Consider the following 22,663-nt stretch of genomic DNA (forward strand, 5'->3'; position numbering starts at 1 on the left):
GGCTCAGGAAATTTCTACTGCTCCCCTAGCATAGGCCCCTGGCTATCCTTTCTGTTTTAGATATTTTGCAGGATGTGTATGCAGAAGCCAGTCTTAATCCAGACTCTTTACCTCCAGCCCCTGTTAAACCAGACAGGTATTACCGGGTCCCTGATTCTCACCAGTTCCTTTATAAAAGCCCTACTGCTGACCCAGAAACTATTTCACGGGAATAAAGGCCTCTACTGCTAAAAACCCTTTACCTTCAGAGAGGGATTCCAGAGCATTAGAAAGGTGGGGGAAAAAGGTGTATACATCTGCTACTTTAACCATGAGGGCATTAAACTGTCAATTCCATATGTTAAAGTACCAACAGTTTTTGTTGTCCCAGTTAAAAAGCAAAATGACACAAACAGAACAACCAAATTTGAAAGAGTTGCAGGATTTGTTGCATGGTGCAGAGCAAGTGGGTAAACATACCTTGCAGTGTGGTTTTGATGCTTTAGAGGCCTCATGTAGAGCTGCTGTCATGGGGTCTGTTATACGTAGACATGCCTGGCTCAAAGAGCAAACCTTACCAGATCATGTCAAAGCAAAGTTATTAGATGCACCACTTCAAAAAGATGTATTGTTTGGTGTTAAAGCTGAGGAGGTACTAAAGAAAATGGAGGAAAAAGTGAAATCTATGCAAACGGTGAAAGATTTCCTGCAGGTACAACCTCCACGCTTTAGCGGAAACTGGCCTTCAAAAAATTGGTCCTTTCCAGCCACGGACAGACCTCAAAGGGGCAGATACAGACGCCCAAGGGGTAGAGGACAACCTCAAGGATCTTACAGAGCAAGACAGTGGCAAGCACCAACCACAAGAGGTGGAGAAGATAGATCACAGTCATTTAGAAAACAGACACAATGACTTCCCCCTATGCCTGCCAAGCAAAGCTTTGATGGCAGCACCTTTGGGCGGAAAACTGGCATTATTGAAAAAAAACTGGCATATTGTGACAAAAGACAAATGGATTCTGGACATTATACACAGAGGCTACAGGTTCCACTTTCACACCCTTCCAAAAATGAGAGGCATGCCAAACCTGCCACAAAATCAAAGGGCAGAGGCACAAAGACAAATTTCCGCTCTCATGGATATGAAAGCGATTCAAGAGGTACCTGAAAAAGAACAAGGCCAAGGTTTTTATTCCAGGCTATTCCTGGTACCAAGGAAAGACAAAGATTGGAGACCTATCTTAGACCTATCCATCCTAAACACATATCTACAGGTGCCAAAATTCAAGATGCTCACAGTACAGCAGCTACTTCCCATGCTGGGCAAGGAGTCTTGGCTGGTAACACTGGACCTCAAGGAGGCATAGCTGCATGTCTCTATCAGACAAGATTGCAGAAGATACCTTGCAGGTTCAACCCATTACCAATTCTCTGCATTGCCCTTTGGCTTATCTACTGCGCCCAGAGTGTTTACGAAATGCCTGGCATCAGTAATTGCCTACTGCAGACTACAAGGAATTCAAATGTACCCATATCTGGACGACTGCCTGATCCAAGCGGACAGCAAGGACATTCTATTGCAGCATCTGGCGTTTGTAATAAAACTGTTAAACTTCCTGGGATACACAGTGAACAAAAAGAAATCAAAACTAATACCTTCTCAACAGATAATTTTCCTGGGGGCCAGCTTAAATACAACCATCCAGATGGCCTACCTCACGCCAGACAAACAAGGGCAACTGTCTCTATACTTCAGCAAAATGGCAACTCTCACCAGACTAACTGCAAGGAAAGTCCTGCAGGCTCTGGGATTCATGGCATCTTGCATCCTACTAATCCCATGTGCAAAGCTGCATATGAGGAAACTACAATGGTACCTAAAAAACTTATGGTCTCAACACAGCCACAGCTTGGAAACAATTATACCACTCATTCCATGCCTTCAAAAGGAATTTTTGTGGTGGGCTCAAGCATGCCAAAGGAACACAGGTCTCCCTTTCTGTGTACCTCCGGCAACTCAAATCATCACAACGGATGCCTCAGACTACGCCTGGGGAGCACACATGGCAGATCAGAGCATTCAGGGAAAATGGTCCCAAAAAGAGAGACACCTACACATCAACTAAAAGGAGATGCTAGCCGTGCAAAATGCTTTTATGACTAAAGATCTACTGCATCCAGGCCAGCTATTGATAAGGACAGACAACACCACAGTCATGTGGTACATCAACAAACAAGGGGGAACTCATTCATACCCCCTGTGCAGGCAAGCCATGACCCTATGGAACACAGCTCTGGAATTGCAAATTCAACTACAGGCACAATTCCTGCCAGGGAAGGAAAATACACTGGCAGACAACCTAAGCAGAAATATGACAGATCCACAGGAATGGAAGTTGCATCCTCAAGTGTTCTAAAAGATAACTCGGGCATGGGGACAGCCAGACATTTGCTACCCACAGAAATTACCAGTTGAAAAAATTTTGCTCAAGGACCTATCATCCACGGGCCTGGAAAGTGGACGCTCTCTCTTTCAATTGGACAACATTGACAGTCTATGCCTTCACGCCTCTTCCTCTACTGACCAAAGTTCTATTAAAAGCCAGAGCAGAGAGGCCACAAATGATTCTCATTGCTCCAGACTGGCCAAGACAACACTGGTATCCACTCCTAAAGAGCCTGACACACTCCCCACCATGGATCCTACCTCCAGTTCCTCTTCTGTTATCCCAGCACAACTACAAAACCCTGCACAGCCAGCTCAAAACCCTAAATCTAGCTGCATGGAGAATTCCTTAATTACACAACAGACTCTCCTCTCCAAGGAGGTGCAGGATGTCATCTTGGAGGCCAGAAGACCTTCTACTAGAAAAGCTTACTCCGCCAAATGGAAACGATTTTGTTCCTGGAATCAAGAAAAGGGACAGAATCCTTGGGTAATAGGTACTGTAAAATTTGAGGTATATTTAACTGAGATGTTAAACAGTGGCCTTTCCTTCTCCTCCATCAAGATTCACACTTCAGCCATTTCTGCACAATACAACACAGACCCTCCTCTATTCTCACATCCTCTATTAAGGCAGTTCCTCAGAGGGGCAAAAAATATAAAACCCCCAGGGAAACCACCAGTTCCAGCTTGGGACCTCAACTTCGTATTGGAAAAGCTAACCCTGCCTCCCTTTGAGCCGGCTTCTTCAGCAGAGCTACAATACTTGTCATGGAAAACAGCCTTCCTTCCTTCTGGCTATCACCTCAGCACGCAGGGTTTTGGAACTGCTGGCACTTTCTTGACTCCCTCAAAATTGGATTGTGTTTTAGGATATCAACTAGACACCTCAGTTCAAAGAGCTTTTCTGCCACAGGAAAAAATAGATCTATTAAAGTTTTCCACTCAGACTTTGGTCACTGCAAGGGAATTCCTCAGGGTTTTAGGTCTCAACGTATTTAGGATACCCCTGGCAAGACTCCGCATGAGAGATACAGTGGCATCTGAAATCTGTTTCATCCCAGCATCAACACCCTTTATCTTTTCAAATCCCAATGCTGGGGTTTGTTAAAAATGAGATATTTTGGTGGAGATAACAGATGTTCTTGAATCCAGATATCCCCTTCTCCCTCCCTCCCTGCTCCAAAGTAGTCACCAAAGAAGCTTCAGACTTTGCTTGGGGAGCAGTTTCCGGGGGATAAAAGCACAGAGAGTGTAGGACACTAAGGACAGATGCAAGCACATAAATATCAAGAGATGCTTACCTCGATCAAGGCACTCAACTCTCTCTTAACCATCTTTGGTCCTTGCGACTTCTTCAAGGGGTTTCAGACAATACCACAGTCATATGGTACATCAACAAGCAAGGGGGAACCCCTTTGCAGACTAGCCATATTAGCTTGGGACATAGTTTCACAGTGCATTTTCACACTATAGGCATCCTCCTTATTGTCAGAGCAAGATGTGATAGACAAGCTGAACAGGACCAGGGCATACCCTTATGAATGGAAACTAGATCATGGGGGTCTTCTAAGGTTTGATCTATCTGAGGGGAGTTCCCTCAGGTAGACCTTTTTTGCCTTCTCTTTTGAACAGTCAACTGTTAAGATTCTGTTCCAGGATTCTATGAAAAAAGGCCTGGAAGACTGATAAATTTTTTTCTTTGAACAAGAATGTTCCACTATGGTTTATGCCTTTCCACTAATATCTAAGGTATTTCTAAAGATTCATAAGTCTTCCTCCTGGGCCAGGAAACTGTGATATTCTCCCTTCTTTCTGAAATGGAAAGGAGCAGTTACCACAACCTTCTTCACAGACTGGATTTGTTCACACAAGACAGGTGTGTTCGGTACAGTCCAGTACACTCCAACTTCGGTCATCTTCAGTTGACTGCCTGGATGATAGGTCATTTACTGAGGACATGCAGCAGGTACTAATGGAGGCATGAAAGCCTGCTACTAAAAAAATCATATATTCGCATATGGAAAATGTTTTCTGGTTGGTGCAGACAACATAACCATTACCCATTCAGGACTAGTTCTTTTCTGGTTTTACAATATCTGTGTAAGTTACTATTCTATGGCCTTTCTTATTCTTCTATCAAGGTTCAGTTATCTGTCATTTCAGCATGTCTGTCTATAGATCTTCCTCTTTCAAGGCAGTTTCATGTCAAAATGTTCCTGAAAATGGTTTTGCATAAGAAGGGGGGTATGAACAAGTGAAACATTTCATAGAAGATCTGCATAATAATAGGTGTGGCATAACCTTCGATCGCTTATAATATGGGGCAAGTGTAGTGTTTTTGGAGATTTTGTACAGGGTGAGCCTGATGGACAAATAAAAACTAAAGTGAACAGAAAATTTGATAGTGTAAGCCATTTTTTGAATGGCAATAGTTGTCACCCACCATATACCATTAAGGCACTCCCATATAGTGAATATTTACGAATTTCTAGATTATGCAGTGATCATGATGTTTTAAGTGAAGAATTGATTAATACTGCTGCTTAAGAGAGGTTATGATAGTCTAGTAGAAGAAGCCTTATGATTAATACTGCTGCTTAAGAGAGGTTATGATAGAAGTCTAGTACAAGAAGCCTTATGATTAATACTGCTGCTTAAGAGAGGTTATGATAGAAGTCTAGTACAAGAAGCCTTATGATTAATACTGCTGCTTAAGAGAGGTTGATAGAAGTCTAGTACAAGAAGCCTTATGATTAATACTGCTGCTTAAGAGAGGTTACGATAGAAGTCTAGTACAAGAAGCCTTATGATTAATACTGCTGCTTAAGAGAGGTTACGATAGAAGTCTAGTAGAAGAAGCCTTATGATTAATACTGCTGCTTAAGAGAGGTTACGATAGAAGTCTAGCAGAAGAAGCCTTATGATTAATACTGCTGCTTAAGAGAGGTTACGATAGAAGTCTAGTAGAAGAAGCCTTATGATTAATACTGCTGCTTAAGAGAGGTTATGATAGAAGTCTAGTAGAAGAAGCCTTATGATTAATACTGCTGCTTAAGAGAGGTTACGATAGAAGTCTAGTAGAAGAAGCCTTATGATTAATACTGCTGCTTAAGAGAGGTTACGATAGAAGTCTAGTAGAAGAAGCCTTATGATTAATACTGCTGCTTAAGAGAGGTTACGATAGAAGTCTAGTAGAAGAAGCCTTGTGATTAATACTGCTGCTTAAGAGAGGTTACGATAGAAGTCTAGTAGAAGAAGCCTTATGATTAATACTGCTGCTTAAGAGAGGTTACGATAGAAGTCTAGTAGAAGAAGCCTTATGATTAATACTGCTGCTTAAGAGAGGTTACGATAGAAGTCTAGTAGAAGAAGCCTTATGATTAATACTGCTGCTTAAGAGAGGTTACGATAGAAGTCTAGTAGAAGAAGCCTTATGATTAATACTGCTGCTTAAGAGAGGTTATGATAGAAGTCTAGTAGAAGAAGCCTTATGATTAATACTGCTGCTTAAGAGAGGTTACGATAGAAGTCTAGTAGAAGAAGCCTTATGATTAATACTGCTGCTTAAGAGATGTTACGATAGAAGTCTAGTAGAAGAAGCCTTATGATTAATACTGCTGCTTAAGAGAGGTTACGATAGAAGTCTAGTAGAAGAAGCCTTATGATTAATACTGCTGCTTAAGAGAGGTTACGATAGAAGTCTAGTAGAAGAAGCCTTATGATTAATACTGCTGCTTAAGAGAGGTTACGATAGAAGTCTAGTAGAAGAAGCCTTATGATTAATACTGCTGCTTAAGAGAGGTTACGATAGAAGTCTAGTAGAAGAAGCCTTATGATTAATACTGCTGCTTAAGAGAGGTTACGATAGAAGTCTAGTAGAAGAAGCCTTATGATTAATACTGCTGCTTAAGAGAGGTTACGATAGAAGTCTAGTAGAAGAAGCCTTATGATTAATACTGCTGCTTAAGAGAGGTTATGATAGAAGTCTAGTAGAAGAAGCCTTATGATTAATACTGCTGCGTAAGAGAGGTTATGATAGTCTAGTAGAAGAAGCCTTATGATTAATACTGCTGCTTAAGAGAGGTTATGATAGAAGCCTAGTACAATAAGCCTTATGATTAATACTGCTGCATAAGAGAGGTTATGATAGAAGTCTAGTCGAAGAAGCCTTATGATTAATACTGCTGCTTTAACAAGCATGTTTAGTGCTAAAATATAATCAAAGGATGCCTGAAATAATTGAACTTGTGAAAGAAATTTGGAACCTATCTCTGAGTTGAAGAGATTAAAAAGATTATGGGTTCAATGCCAGTAGTTGTATATAGTAGGGGAGAGAATTTGAAGGGCATTTTGGAAAAGAAAAGTAAGAAAAATTTTAAGTCTATCATGAAGAAATGTGGCTTTTGCAGATGGTGCAGATTTGTGAATGAGAGTACATATGTCTGTGTTAGTGGGTACAAATATACAATTCCGTGCCCTGGACAATGTAATTGTTGCACAAAGAATTTGGTCTACTTGGCTACTTGTACCTCCTGTGACGCTTACTAAGTAGGTAAGACTATAAGGAGGCTACGTGATAGGGTAGCTGAGCATATGAGGTCTATTAAAAAGAAAGATATGCACAACGCACTTTATTTGCACAGCACGAGATGTATAGAATTTAGCAAATTTGTATTTTTTGTTATTGGTCGTGTGTTGGATTGTGGGGAAGGTGGAGATGTAGCAAATAAGGTGGGGGCATTGGAGGCAGAATGGCAGATTAGATTAGACGCCTGTAGGCCCCCTGGCCTAAATGACCATGTTTCTTTGAAACCTATGTTAAAACTCAGATCCCAGCAAATTTGATGTATTATTATTTTTACTATTTTTAGTATTTTTAATATTTCTCATATTTATTAATGATGTATTTTGATAGTTTTATTTATTTAGTATATTAGAAATTAAATGATATATGTATATGTATTGATAAGAATGTTGAATTAACAGTATAGGAGGTTTAATTATTTTATGTAATTGTTTAACATAACACACAATAGATTAACACTAATAATAATGTATGGAACTATTTATTAATATTTATTAAGGAAAGGGAGTAAATGTTTTTTAAGTGTGTTTTTTTTTAAGTGTGTTTAAGTATGGGTTTTAATATGTTATTATATTTACTATATTTAATTAAGATGTGATTAAGGTTTGGTGGGTGGTATCATGCTTAACCAATGGTGTTAGATGTTACTGTTTAAAAAGCATTGGTTTGCTTTAATTAATGACTCTGATGAAGCCGGATTGTTGGCGAAAGCGTTTGTGTGCTTAGTCTGTTATTGCCAGTCTGTCCTTGCTAATAAATTTTACTTCGTTGGTAACCTGTTGCTAATCCGTTGGATGGTTATTGAACCTTGTGGGGCTTTATTTTTCTTTTAGCTGTCTGCCCTTGTGGGTGTTTTGGTCTGTTCTAGAGACTGTTCCTATTCCTGTGATGAATCCAGAAGTTCCTGATGCGGGTTGTTCACCGAAGACTGTCTCTGTTGCTAAATTTGGTCCAGATTGGTTTGTTACGAGATAGATCACATCTCTAAACCTGTGACAGATGCAAAACAAATTGGACATGAGCATTGTGTTTTGTCTCTAATGGCTATAGTAATGCATGTCTAACTCTGATATTATTTTTACAAAGGGCAGTCATTTTAAGAGGGAGGATGTAGATCAGTGTGTATGTATGTACCTTTAAGAAGCTATCCAAGGACTTGCACAAGATGTAACCATGTTTGTATATAAGGTCTGTCTGTTAACTAGTTTGTTTGTATTTTATGATGCTATCCATCCTGATGTGTTTCTGTGTTAAAACATCTAAACGAAACACCCCGCCTGCTTGTCATCTGTGTTAGAGAGGGACAAGGTGACAGCAGTGATTCGTGCCTCAAAAGTTCTTCACCACTTAGAAGTTTGCATCCTCTTCTAGATGTCACAGACAACACTACACAGATGTTGTACTTGAACAAAGGCTGGCCCTCTTTGCCGGTTGGCAATGATGCCCTTGGATCTGGCAGTACAGCATTTTGTGTGTCTATGCAAAAAACTGATAGGAAGAACCTGTAATGTCAGATGCAGGATTTTGTCAAGAGTTTATTACAAAACTAATGAATGAAGCCAGTGCGCAAACACAAAGTTGGAGAGAAACAGTGAAAAACTCCATAAGGAAATATGAACATAATCCTAGGTTTTCCACTGTAAAGTCAAAACAGAAATGTAGTCAGAAACTGGACTGTCAACAGCAGCTAGTTAGAAAAACAGACATTAACAAAAGCTGAAGGAAGGCTCTTTAACATTAGTTGCCTTTCATAGAGAATGGAATAACAGAAGAAGTATCTGTAGCACTATTCTTAGGTGAGTGTGCTGATGACTTTTCAGATAAGCAATGGAAATTTTAATAAAATACAAAGAGGAAAGAAAAGGTAGCCAGATTAGGAGGAGCAACAGAAGTACAGGTTAGTTCTATCCCATACCAATATGTCAAGTTGAAGACTGGCTTTCTTTACAGGGCTAAGGAAGGCAGAGTGGAAATACTGTGCCAACTGTTAATTGCAAAATCTTTTAAAACACTTGTGATTAAAGTAGCATAGTTGTATTATGGGAGAAAACTTGGACAGAACCAGAGCTGGAATTTTTCCAAAGTTTTATTTGCCTGATTTATGTCAGAAGATTGCACCACATCTCAGGCATAGAGGTCCATTGATAACCATTCCTGTTATTGAGGTCCGATTTGAATGGGATAGCCAAGGATCTTGTTGGCCCATTAGTGAAATCATTTAGTAATTTTTTTTTTTCTTGGAGCTGAAACATGTCGCAACATCACGAAGGACTGAACTCTTAATGCCTCAGTACCTAAATTGTATAGACTACTGTACTTCAATGCTAAATACATTAGTAGGAATGTTACTTCCTTTAAAAAGAAGTTGATGACTAGGTCTCTTGGCTGGGACGCCTCACCTTGCAAATTAACATGTTGTTGTGTCTTTCGGCTTTTCCCGGTTAGGGGTCGCCACAGTGGAACTCTGGTCCGCTAATGATTGGCAGTAGATTGTTACGTGCCGAGTTGCCAGCTCAGACGCACAACCTTCAACGAAGGTACGCCCATTCACGCATGTCTCCACACAGAAGACGCTTTAGCTGAGAATCGAATAGGACAACGTCTTACTGTGAGGCGACAACTCTACCGCAGCACCACCACCGCAGTATAGTGCAATCATAATGTAAGACTCTGCTCTTCTGAAGTTGTTTAGTCTTTCCCAGAATGCTTTCCAGACATATCTATGTCATGGTGGATATTAAGCAGTGATTTACATTTATATGTGTGGTCCTAGACAAAAACTGAAAAGTCAGACTCACTGTAACATTTCATTGTTTACAAAATCACTTTCATTGCTAACATGAATATAACTGGAAATTAAACTGTAAACATGGATGCTTCCGAAAGTGAGCAGTACACTTTAAGACAGACAGGACTTGCTGCTAATGCTGCCAAAATTAAGTTATGTGTGACAGAAGTCAGACATTTAAGATATGTGTTGGGAGGGGTGTGATTAGACACCAGGAAGACAAAATAAACACTGTCAATATCTTGCCAGTATCCAATAGCAAACATGAGTGAATGCATTCATGGGGCTAGGTGACTGCTGTAGAAAGTCAGTACCCATGTTTGCTACCGTGGATAATTGGCTAGGCTTAAAATGACTTGCAAGGGCAGTTAGCCTAGTACTAATCTATGAAACTATGAAACCGTAGCCTGTCCTGTAACAAACCTTATGAAGAGGTAAGGCCCCAGCCAGGTAAGGTGGAGTGTAGCAGCAAATTAGACTTTGAACAGTCGAAACGTGATTTTTGTTCACAGCCAGTTTTAGTGACCCCGGTTGTTGACGAGCCATGTATGGTACACATACATAGATGCATGCACAGTAGAGGTAGAGAGTATACTTTCTCCGGAAATGGGTGGAGAAGAATATCCAGTCTCTTTCCTCAGCAGAAAATCAGGTAGTGCCGAAACATGTTACTCTGCCATGGAGTGATAGGACCTTGGCATTAAACTTCCAGTCAGTTCCAATGCTAGTTGTTTAGTTATAGTTTAGTGCTAGCCACTGACCAAGTACCTCTGCAGTGGCTACACAATGTAAAGGACATTAACAACAAACTAGATAGTTGGACCTTATTCCAGTGCCCCCTCAAATTCAGTTATCCATAGGCCACATAACAAGGACATCAGTGTGGATGGGCTATCCCTCATAACAAGGACATCAGTGTGGCTGGGATGTCTCTGTCTTGTAACCTATCCTACTCAAGACAGAAATGGGGATGTTATGACAGGGTTCTAATGGAATAGTGACTAATAAACGGCTGCAAAAATAGTGTTAAATATATTACTTTTACTGTTACAATGCTGTGTAATACAGTGTGGTGTGCATGTAATGTTAAAGTAATGAAGGTGTATATGCAGCAAACATTATAGTAAAGCATGCACTAGCAGAGATTAATCTTAGATGTTTTTTAATCTGAGGTTAAAAGCGAGGTCTGTGGCCCATAGGGAGAGAGTTGTGTGACCAGAGGTAGGAATACTTGAAGAATATTTGACAGATACGTGACCAGAGGAATCTTTAGAGTAATAGGAAGTTTGTTGTGGATATATTCAAAGGGATACCAGCAATTTATGTGTGGGTTACCAAGACCATAATCATGGATGTGTGTGTGTGTATCCAGCAATAACAAAACCCAATGATGCATAAACTTTAACCCAACTCAAGCTGGGGAAAAGGAACAAGAAAACTCTTAAGATTGTTTTTAAAGCAAGCTGCGCTGCCTTTCATTGTATGTTAAAAAATGTCAATGTTAATAAAGTGCACAAAAATTAAAGTACTGTTCGCATTGTGTGTTACATGCCACAATTTACAGAAGCTATGCCATGATTTGCATAAACCTTTTTTTGACCTGTTTGTGATGTTTTCCTAAGAACTTGTGTGTTTACTGATCAAAAAGCAGGGGTTCAGTCACAGTTGATCAATTCTGTGGTCATTTGTAGGGTCAGACGTGTGCCACTCTGTCCTCACTGTCTGTCTGGTTATACTTAAACCTTTTGATACAATTCCCCCATGCAAGTATTATTGATAAGCCTACCCAGCTCATCATTGACAGCTGTTATCTGCTGGATACCTAACTTAATCACTGACAGGAATCAAACAAGGAGGGCTGGTAGTACCTCTTCCACCAAACTGTTGATATCCCACAAGGCCTCCAAAGTGTCCTAGCCAAGAAAATGATTGGACTAAACTCCATAAGCTACCCTGGTAGATTAAAACTCCTCTTGCTGTATTCTGTCTCATACAGGCGTGTGGTGACATGTGCTCAACCACCTGTATTACGAGACTCCTCCCCTATCTTTCCTGCTGTCCTCCATCTACAGAGGACCAGCAGCAGCATCATAAACAATCCTTGACCTTCACTGGTACATAAGTAGGACCTGCTGGAGTTATTCATTTTTAATGCACCTTGCTCCTTACTTATGGAGCAGACTTCTCGTGCATGTCAAGCAAAGCACAATTGGATATCTCTAGCACCATTCCTGACCGAGGGATGACTATTCATAAATTCAATTGTGGATATAGAGTATGGCTTTCCATAATCAGTGGAGCTAGTATTTTTTAAGTATATCAGTCTTACACTTCCTGTCTTATTGGTGGTTATGTGGACCACCTTGTATGGACCTCTAAATCTATCTTGCATATATTGTTTCAGTGGTACAATGAATAATATCATCCTTGATTTACTACTTGGTGGCAGTGGTAAGATTTTTTTTTTTAAGCCAAAACCCTTGCATATATTTGGTGTTAGTGGTGTGGATTTAACCCGAACCTTTGGATATGTTTGGCATTAGTGATGCAGATTTAAAGACTTTCCCATAACAGCACTAAATGTACTTCAGTTCAGTGTACAGAATGGTTTTCTGTTAAGGGTACAGTGTACAGAATGGTTTTCTGTTAAGAGTACAGAAGGACAGATATCAAGTGGAAGGCAGACCAGAATAACAAGTAGTGTTGCATGTTTTACATGACTGGTCTTATTACGGTTTTCTCCATATGGTGTCTCCAAGGGGTGATTTCTGACCCTGAGTTACAGAAACCCAGATCTGATTATTTTTGAGAGCAGAGGTACAGTTGGTTCAGTTTAGATTGCTGGGGATATGGGCAAGGGAGTATTACCCTGATGTTTCAGTTTTATTTGCAAGTGCTATTTTCTGGCTGTTCTATAGATTTGTCTGTTCCACCTTGATGACAATTCTACATTTCATTACCTGATGGTCAGACCTTGTCGGGCATGGGAGATGTCATATCATGGCCATGGGGTTGGCATTCAGTGTGCCTTGTGGCTGATATCCTCAGCTCTGTGTGATGTAATCAGAGGTCCTGCTTCCCTTCCCTCCCCTCCATGTGAGACCCAGTTTCCACTAGGATTTGGCTACATGGGATATCCATTGACAAATGCTCCCAGACCCGTCACTATGAGATTGGGTGAGCAGACTGACTCTTGTCCTTCCACTTTCCCCATCCAGCTGCAACAGGTGTCTTAGATGTTAATCAGACTTGGGTCATATTCTTGGATTCAATCCTCTGTACCAAGGCATTTGGCTGCCAGTGTAATTTCTTTCATTGAAGCTGTTTTGAATGTTGTGTGCAGTTGGTTGTGTAAGGCAGTGGTTTTGTATAGCTTGTTTAACTAGACATCACTAACTTCCCTGACAGAATGTGTCTGAAGATGAACACACTTTATATCTCATAAAGGACAGAGGGACAATATCCCGTACCTCTCCCCATTAAAATTATAGCTTGCAGACCTTGGGCAAGAGCTGCCTGTCTGGTTGCACAATAGGCAGCTGGCATGGCCATGCTGTCCATGCAGTGGACAGCTACTGATAGGTTCATAGGTTCATAGGTTCATACTAGGCTATCTGCCCGAGGGCATTTACAAGCCTAGCCCATAGTTTTGTGGCTTACGCCACCCCTTTAGTATGGGGAACTATACCCATTATTTTGCTGTGCCTCTGTCGAGCAGTGACACTGAGGTAATCCCTGGGGTATATCTGCGATCTCCCATCCATTGGTCAAGATTTCTCTTGAACAAGGCCAGCGAGGTGCTCTGCCTCACGTACCGGGATTTTGTTCCACAGCATAGGGAGTCTTTGGGTGATGAATCTATCCCTCCAGCACGTCCTATTGATAGCCGTGTCGAGGTTTAAGTCTCCGCCCTTGTGGCTCTGATGGATCTTGATTTTTGAGGTGAAGCATATTCATCAAATCTGGGTTTGACATGGCCTTGTATGTTAGGCAAAGGTCACCTCTGAGCAGCGTGGCGACTGAATAGAGCTGGAGTTCTTTCAGTCGGGCAGCATAGGACAGATTTTGAGACCTTTTATCCTTTTGGTGAGGAACTTTTGTGGCCTCTCCAGCTGCTGCAAGTGTCGGGTCAGATACATTCCGAATGGGGCATTGTACTCAATCATTGGTCTGATGAGTGATGAGTAAAGGGAGACAATGACCTCCCTTGATCTAGATGAGAATCCCTTCATGATAAGGTGGGCAATGTAGAAGGTCTTCCTAACTACTTTAGCTACATGGGTGTCGAATGACAGACTACTATCAACCTGGGTCCCCAGGTCCCTGATAACTTCTTCTGTGCTCAGTGGATTGCCACCTATTTGGTAGCTAGGGGTAACCTTGTTTTTCCCGAAGGGTATGACTATGCATTTTTGGCATTTAACTTTAGGCGTGGCTCTGGCACCAGTTATCCGCTTCTGTGAGACCCTTCTGAAGGATATCTGTGTCAGATGTGTTTTCTACTATGGCCCAGTTTGCAGTCATCTGCAAACTTTGTCAGCCATAACCCTCCTGTGTTTGCTTGTACTTGGAAAAGTAGATGCCAAACAAGAGTGGGCCCAGGACTGAGCCCTGTGGGACACCACTTGTGACAGGCTTTGAGTCTGACATGGCGCCAGCAACTCTGACCCTGTGGGTTCTGTCACTTTCGGCCAGTTTGCAACCCATCTTGTGATGTATGGGTTAACATTTAAGCTGATGAGTTTTTCAATGATACCCGAGTGGGGTATTGTATCGAAGGCCTTAGCCAGATCGAGGTAGGCTGTATGGACTGCCTTTCCTCATCAATGGCTTTGGTGACTGTTTGAAAAAGTCAACCAAGTTTAAAAGGCATGATCTGCCTTTGACAAAGCCAAACTGGGTTGGATCCAAAGTCTGCAAATTCCCTATGTCTTTATTTATGAGGTCCATTATGATCCTCTCCATGGCTTTGCAGATAAGGCTTGTCAAGCTAATGGGCCGGTAATTTCCAGGGTCTGTGGAGGCACCGCCTTTGTGAAGTGGGACCACAGTTGCAGTGCGCCACTCCCTGGGTACGTATCCAGAGGTAAGACTTTGATTAAACAGTTGTCCTAGCTGTGGGTTTAATTCCTTATTGAGTTTGTGGAGCACACAGCCGGGGACACCATCAGGTCCCATGGATGCTGTGTTTTTTGCTTTGGAGAGAGCAGTTCTCACTTGGGCGCTGGAGATGTTTGGGGGGCTGCACTCGTTTGGTATAGATATCTCTCCTTTTGGGGGGTAGGGGGGGGAGAAGTTTGCACTGAACCTGTCAGCCAGTATGTTGGCAATGTCTGTAGGATCAGTAATCTTCACATCATTTTGAACTAGTTCTGAGCATATCTGGGAGTTTCCTCCTAGGTTTCTAACATAGCTAAAGAAGGCCTTATGATTGTCTTTTGAGTCTTTAGCTACTTTTCTCTCGAAATTTGCTTTGGATGATTTTATGAGAGCTCTTAGTTTTTTACTTATAGTGATCAAGGGTGTCCTACCTTTTAAGGATTTTGCTCTATCTTGTAGTAGCTTCCTCCTTTTGTTGTAGAGTTTGTTTATGGCTGGGGTCCACCAGACTGGACGCTTGCCTTTGGTACAAAGAGTCTTTGTTTTGCTTGGGATTGCCTTATCCATGCAGTCCTGCAGGTGCTGGTAGAAGGCATTTGTAAGTGATTCAGCGGCTTGAGTATTGTTTTCCGCCGGCTCGGGAGCCTGAAAGGAGACCACACTAGTCTTTAGAAGTGTGAAGTCGGCTTTTGAGAAGTTCTTTACTGTGGTCTTTTTTATTTCGGGTGGGGGTGGGATGAGGACCTCCAGCGAGATTAGTTTGTGATCTGATCTCACCAGTGAGGGGTATACTTCGGTGTTGAACATTGTGCTCCCATGTTCGTGATGATGAGATCAAGTATGTTATCTCCTCTTGTGGGGATGGTGACTAGTTGTTCCATGGCATTTGAGTTTATGAATTCCAGGAACTTTTGGGCTAGGGTGTTTGGGCTTGAGTAGTGTTCCCAGTCTATATTAGGGTAATTGAAGTCACCTAGTATGATGGTGTTTGGTGATACATTTATCCCCTCTAGTGTTTTCAGGAAGGCCATGTGAGGTTCCTGAGTTTGTGAGGGTGGCCTGTAACATTTGTAAGTGTAAGCAGGACCCTGCACTAATATGCAAGTAGGTTTTCGGTGACACCTGATCTCTATGACCTAATTTATCATGCAGTCAGTAAATGACAGATTTTGTAACTCACCCTCAGATGTGCAATGCCATAATTGTTTATTGATTAAATTAAGGGAGTAAAAAGGGGAATGTTTTCTGCATGGGTAGTCTGCATGGGAAGGGGTGCTTTTCCTTGTGTGTGTGTTTTTTTTTTTTACCTCAGTCATTACCTATTCTGTGAAATAGACTCAACAGATCAGATAAAAAAAAAGTGGCTAACACCATATACAAGGGCCACTGTAGCTGGATCCAGTTTATCATCCCATGTAGCTAAGTAGCTATGGACTCAGCTTTCTGTAAAAAGACGGGGGTATTTCAGTGAGTCTCAGAAGAGTGTTTGTTGTTTCCTTAGCTGAAGCTGCATATTTCAGCCTTGCTCAGATTGTGGCTGTGTGATAGTAAACCTGTCTTATTTGCCTCTAAATTTGTAGATGATGCCTCACCTCAAAGGCCTAAAATTCCAGTTATGTTTCATGTGAACTTCTAGCTTGTTTTTTTTTTAATATTATCTTTCACAGTTGCCTAGATTAAGTGAGAGTCTGAAATAAATTCCTGGAGTCCATTTTCAACCATGGTATGTATGCTTTTTTTATTACTTAGGATTTAACATCCCTGTGGAACAGCTATTGCTGCTTATTGAAAGGCCTGACGAACTACCACTCAATGTAAAGGAAGAAGAAACGAGTGTGGGTCCAACTGATCTTCCTGAAGTAATTTCGAATAGTAAGTGAATAGCTAGATTAACAACGGACTTGGCTTCATGGTTCGTATGAAAACATGATCAGTAATCTGTAAACTGAACAAGACAGTGTAAGAAACTTCTCTGTGTGGAAGATTTTCAGTCCATATATTTCTAGTTAATCACTGTATAGTAATCAGATCAGACAATAGTAGTAGAAGTAGCGAACTTAAACTCGTCTCAAGTCAAAACAAAACAAAAAATAATAACAGAAAATATATAATTGTACAGCATTACTAAGTATTCGAAAGTAATCCAAGCAAGGCAGCAGCCTGTTTCCAGTCGAAAATCCTTTATTAAATACACAGACAAGCGACCCAAGTAAAACAGAAATAGACTAATAATTTCCTCACAAGCTTTCTAAATATATATATACTTTTTATCAGGCATGGGAGTGGTTTATTGTGCTGTTAAACAAAGTGTTATTGGTACACATGTTAAATTCACATCCCTTCCCCCGTCAGTGTGACATTCGAGCTGGTCCTGCCCTACTTAGTAACTGTCATAATAATATATAACCCTTATGTACTTTAAATAAAATTTTTAATGATGTGGTACCTCTAATTTAACCAGATTATTAAGTATATTATTAAGTCTGTGATTTTATCCAAGACAATATATTACATGGCTGGAAATATATCAACCTTAGTTCATTTGGCAATCAAAAAAAATATATAAATATATACATATACATTTTGCATGTAAAAATCAATTTCTATTTTCATAACCTATTGTTAAGAAAGATCACTTTCGTCCTTCTAGACTTCTTCAGGTCTGTGTACAAGAACCCTAAAAACAATCTATAACAAATCTATAAAAATATATATATATTGTATAATAGTTAGTATTGTTATTACACATCATTTTGAATAAAGTGGAAAAAAGAACCAGAAAAAAATAAAAATAAGAAAAAATGTATGTATGATGATGGAAACAAAATATACACTTAAATTTCAACTGATTTAAAATGGTATTTAATCTGTAAACTGCAAATATTTCCAATGTAGATGAAATAAAGTGTTAGCTGTTTATGGATTTGCCAAATCCTAGAATGAATTTAAGATTTAACTGTTGGTTAGACAATATGATAAAACATTAAAATTATGAGTTTCATCATTCCCACTGTCTCAGTGGCATTTTGAGTTATATGTAAAGTCACCCAGTAATGACTAATTTTCAAAGGCTGAGAAACTCCCTTCCCTCATTCTTCTTCTGTCAGCTGAGTGGTTGAGTATTTCCTGAGAGGGGGGCCTTCAGTTGTCACAATAAATGTGTTTAGTCTTTTTCTGCCATCCAGAGATGAAAGTCCTCCTAACTCTTCACAGGATCCAGTGCTAATTTTTCTGGCTTGCTGCTCATATTAGCCCTGTTTGGGGACTCCCTTCCTCTCATTTTATTTTAGTTATCATTTTTTATTTATTTTATTTATTTTTGTTTCTATATTATGTTTATTTAAAATATATATTTTTGTCAATTTTTACAATAATTCCCGTGAGAACTTCTGCTTGTAGCAGTGTTTATTTGGCTTCACTATTTGAAAAAATGCTTGTTTTTTTTCTGTTTCTGAAGAAACATTCAATATTTATGCAAACATGCAGTATGTACATGTGATGTTGGACACTACAGGCTGTCTGATAAAGTCAGAACTGCAAAATAGTTGTACCTGTCCTTTCTGTTAATCTTTTTACAGGAAAACGTTGCAGAACTTGGACTTTTTCAGCATTTTACACACTAATTCCTCTGTATATGACTCTGCTGTGCTTGTTTTAACATAAGGTTGTCATTCTACCGCAACTTAAGTTATTTGAATGTACTGTGGAGATTTTACTCTCTTACAAGAAAATGTAGTCTGAATTGCTATTGAGCATTATTTTATGGCAGTCTAACATTGTTAAACAGTGTCTGGGACATTGGTTACTGTGGTGTTTGGACTTTGCGCACTGGAAATTCTTCAACTTTTGTCAGTTGTAAAAAAATTCTGAACAGATTTCAGTATTTTTATTTGTAATAGTAAAGTTTGGCAGAGTTTAGTTGTGTGGGGACACGCTTGTTACTAGAAACTTTAAATGCTTATGGGATACATTGTCCAGTACTCTCAGGTTATTATTCTGTCTGGTGTTCTCTTCCTTGACTTGAGTCCTAACTCTGGCACCCCCCACAATCAAGTCCAGTTGCACCTAAAAAGAAAAAATAAATAAATAAAAATCTTTGTCAGCCTACGATTAGTGATTTTGTTGGGGCTACTGCTCAGCCTACAGACCACTTACCTTTTGCTCCATCTCCCTCTAGTGTAGCTTTTCAGTTGCTATAGAACAGGGGTTTAGACACATCCTGGGAGCTGTTCCATTGGAACCACTGCTTGGCCTACAGACCACTTACCTTTTGCCCCATCTTCCTCTAGCATAGCTTTGTCAGTCACTATGGAACCAGGTTTAGACACATCATGGGAGCTGTTCCAGTACCCGCCACACATGTGGGAAAACCAAACCCTTTAAGTGCAGAAGTAGTTTGGGGTAAATGACCCATTGACAGACATAATACTCTGTTAACAGATATTTTATCTAGTAGGGAAGTTCACAAGAAAAAGAAATGGAAGCTTCATCATACAGCTTGTTGACAATAGGAGGTACTACCAGCCATGCCAGGAGAAGTAGAGTAGTGGATGTGTAACATATACCAGCACACCTAGCTTGAATTTTGTAAATAATTATATGTCATTTGTATATCAAACTGATTTGTACAGATGCTTGTGCTGAAAATGTAGTTGTGAGGTTTGCTTGTATTAAAATGTATCAACAGTGTGCCATGCTGGAAAGAAAAGAAATGAACATGCATTATTGTTACTGTTTAAATGTATACGTTTTAACAGCATATTCTGGAGGAGAAGAGGTTAATCCACACAACTATGAAAAATATTCTTGAAATTCAATTACTTTATGGGTTAAGCCATACTGTTTTAATAAAACTTAGCTAAAGGTCTAGTGTGTATTGTAGCACATAGGTGCTAAACCCTAGTAGCTTCTAGTGATGGGGGATATTGCAGAAAACAAAGTCAGATGACTGGATTATGTGATGTCATTCTGTACAGAAGTATTTATTTTTAGTATTAGAGGAGACTGAAGTCTCAAAGGCATTCTGTATTCTTGGATCTGACAACAAGGACCACTTGCCCACATTATCTTGCCTTGCTGTATTCTGTAAGTAGGAACAGTGATTTTCCAGATCAGTCAGGAATATATAGTGAGACTAACTAAATACTGTTTGTCCATAACTGTGTGAAACTTTCCAGCTGTGTTATTTTCAATATTCCCTGTGACTGAATCTCTGGTGTTTACTGTTTAATATATATTTAATGTTTTCATCTTCTTCTTCTTTCGGCTGCTCCTGTTAGGGGTCGCCACAGCAGATCAACTGTTTCCATTTCTTCCTGTCATCTGCATCTTGCTGTGTCACACCAACCACCTGCATGTCCTCTCTCACCACATCCATAAACCTGATCTTAGGCCTTCCTCTTTTCCTGTTACCTGGCAGCTTCATCCTTGGCACCTTTTTCCCAATATACTCTGCATCCCTCCTCTGCACATGTCCAAACCAACATAATCTTGCCTCTGGCTTTGTCTCCAAACCTTCCAACCTGGGCTGACCCTCTAATATATGTATTCCTAATCCTGTCCATCCTCATTACACCCAGTGCAAATCTCAACATCTTCATCTCTGCCACGTCAAGCTCTGACTCCTGCCTTTTTGTCAATGTCACTCTCTCCAACCCATATAACATAGCTGGTCTCACTACCCTCTTGTAGACCTTCCCTTTCACTCTTACTGGTACTCGTCTGTCACAAATCACTCCTGACACTCTTCTCCACCCACTCCATTCTGCCTCTTCTCCACCCACTCCATTCTGCCTGTACTCTCTTCTTCACCTCTCTTACACACTCAGCATTACTCTGAACTGTTCTTCCACACTCAGCATTACTCTGAACTGTTGATCCCAAGTACTTAAACTCATCCACCTTCGCCACCTCTACTCCCTGCATCCTCACCATTCCTCTATCCTCCCTCTCAGTCACACACATATATTCTGTCTTAGTCCTGCTGACCTTCATTCCTCTTCTCTCTATTGCATATCTCCACCTCTCCAGGGTCTCCTCCACCTGTTCCCTACTCTCACTACAGATCACAATGTCATCTGCAAACATCATAGTCCACGGGGACTCCTGTCTGTCAACCTGTCCATCACCATTGCAAATAAGATAGGGCTCAGAGCTGATCCTTGATGTAATCCCACCTCCACCTTAAACGCATCCGTCACTCCCACCGCAGACCTCGCCGCTGTCTCACTGCCCTCATACATATCCTGTACCACTCTTACATACTTCTCTGACACTCCCGACTTCCTCATACAATACCACAACTCCTCTCTAGGCACCCTGTCATATGCTTTCTCTAAATCCACAGAGACACAATGCAACTCCTTCTGACCTTCTCTGTACTTCTCCATCAACACTCTCAGAGCAAACATCGCATCTGTAGTGCTCTTTCCTGGCATGAAACCATACTACTGATCACTAATCATCATCTCCCTTCTTAACCTAGCTTCCACTACTCTTTCCCATAACTTCATGCTGTGACTGATCAGTTTAACCCCTCTGTAGTTACTACAGCTCTGCACATCACCCTTATTCTTAAAAATCGGTACCAAAAACACTTTTTCTCCATTCCTCAGGCATCCTCTCACTTTCAAGATTTCATTAAACAATCTAGTTAAAAACTCCACTGCCATTTCACCTAAACACCTCCATGCTTTCACAGGTATGTCATCTGGACCAACAGCCTTTCCATTCTTCATCCTCCTCATAGCTATCCTTACTTCCTCCTTGCTAATCCACTGCACTTTACGATTCACTATCCGTACATCATCCAACCTTCTCTCCCTCTCATTCTCTTCATTCATCAACCCCTCAAAGTACTCTTTCCATCTTCTCAACACACTCTCCTCGCTAGTGAGTAAGTTTCCCTCATTATCCTTTATCACCCTTACCTGTTGCACATCTTTACTAGCTCTGTTCCTCTGTCTAGCCAATCGGTACAGGTCCTTTTCTCCCTCCTTAGTGTCCAACCTTTTATACAACTCTTCATACGCCTTATCCTTAGCCTTCGCCACCTCTCTCTTTGTCATGCACCTCATCACCTTATTACTCTTGTCTGCTTTCTTCATCTCTTTGACAATCCCACTTCTTCACCAACCTCTTTCTCTGTATACTCTCCTGTACTTCTTCATTCCACCACCAGGTCTCCTTGTCCTCCTTCCTCTTTTCAGATGTCACGCCAAGCACCTTTCTAGCCATCTCTCTTACTAGCTCTGCTGTAGTTACCCAGCTGTTCGGTAACTCTTCACTGCCACCTAGTGCCTGTCTTAACTCTTCCCTGAACATCACCTCACAATTACCCTTTTTCATGTTCTATTTTATTTATTATTAAATGTATTTAAATTTTCCATTGTGGCTGGTCCTTTTTAGAAAATATTTAAGCTTTGAGAGCATTTGCACATACTTATTTGGTGATAACTCGGGCCTTTCCTCAAAGCCTGGCTGTTTGGTCAACATTACCGTTTGTATTAATATTAACTTCACTCAGTATAATTGGATACCCTTTTAAGAGCCTTATAGCAACTGTGGCAGTGAACCTATAGTCTGGACAGAAGGTAGCATAGCTAGTAAATTTGTGCTGGCCTTTTGTGTGTGTGTGTGTGTGTGTGTGTGTGTGTGTGTGTGTGTGTGTGTGTGTGTGTGTGTGTGTGTGTGTGTGTGTGTGTGTGTGTGTGTCAGTGTCAGCTGTTTGGAGCATGGACACGAAGCACTGGTTTCACAGAGA

General features: G+C 40.7%; 1 protein-coding gene across 1 annotated transcript in view; it reads left to right on the forward strand.

Moving 5' to 3' along the window:
- The window catches only part of LOC122798720 (zinc finger protein 160-like), a 304,432-nt gene that overhangs the window by 54,519 nt on the left and 227,250 nt on the right, over positions 1-22,663 (forward strand). The window contains exon 3 of the mRNA XM_044067816.1: positions 16,651-16,773. Coding sequence (XP_043923751.1) covers positions 16,651-16,773 — 123 coding nt within the window. The remainder of the gene's footprint in view (positions 1-16,650; positions 16,774-22,663) is intronic.

Source organism: Protopterus annectens, chromosome 3.part1 (genome assembly GCF_019279795.1).
Source record: "Protopterus annectens isolate FY-2018-M chromosome 3.part1, PAN1.0, whole genome shotgun sequence".
NCBI classification, from domain to species: domain Eukaryota; kingdom Metazoa; phylum Chordata; order Ceratodontiformes; family Protopteridae; genus Protopterus; species Protopterus annectens.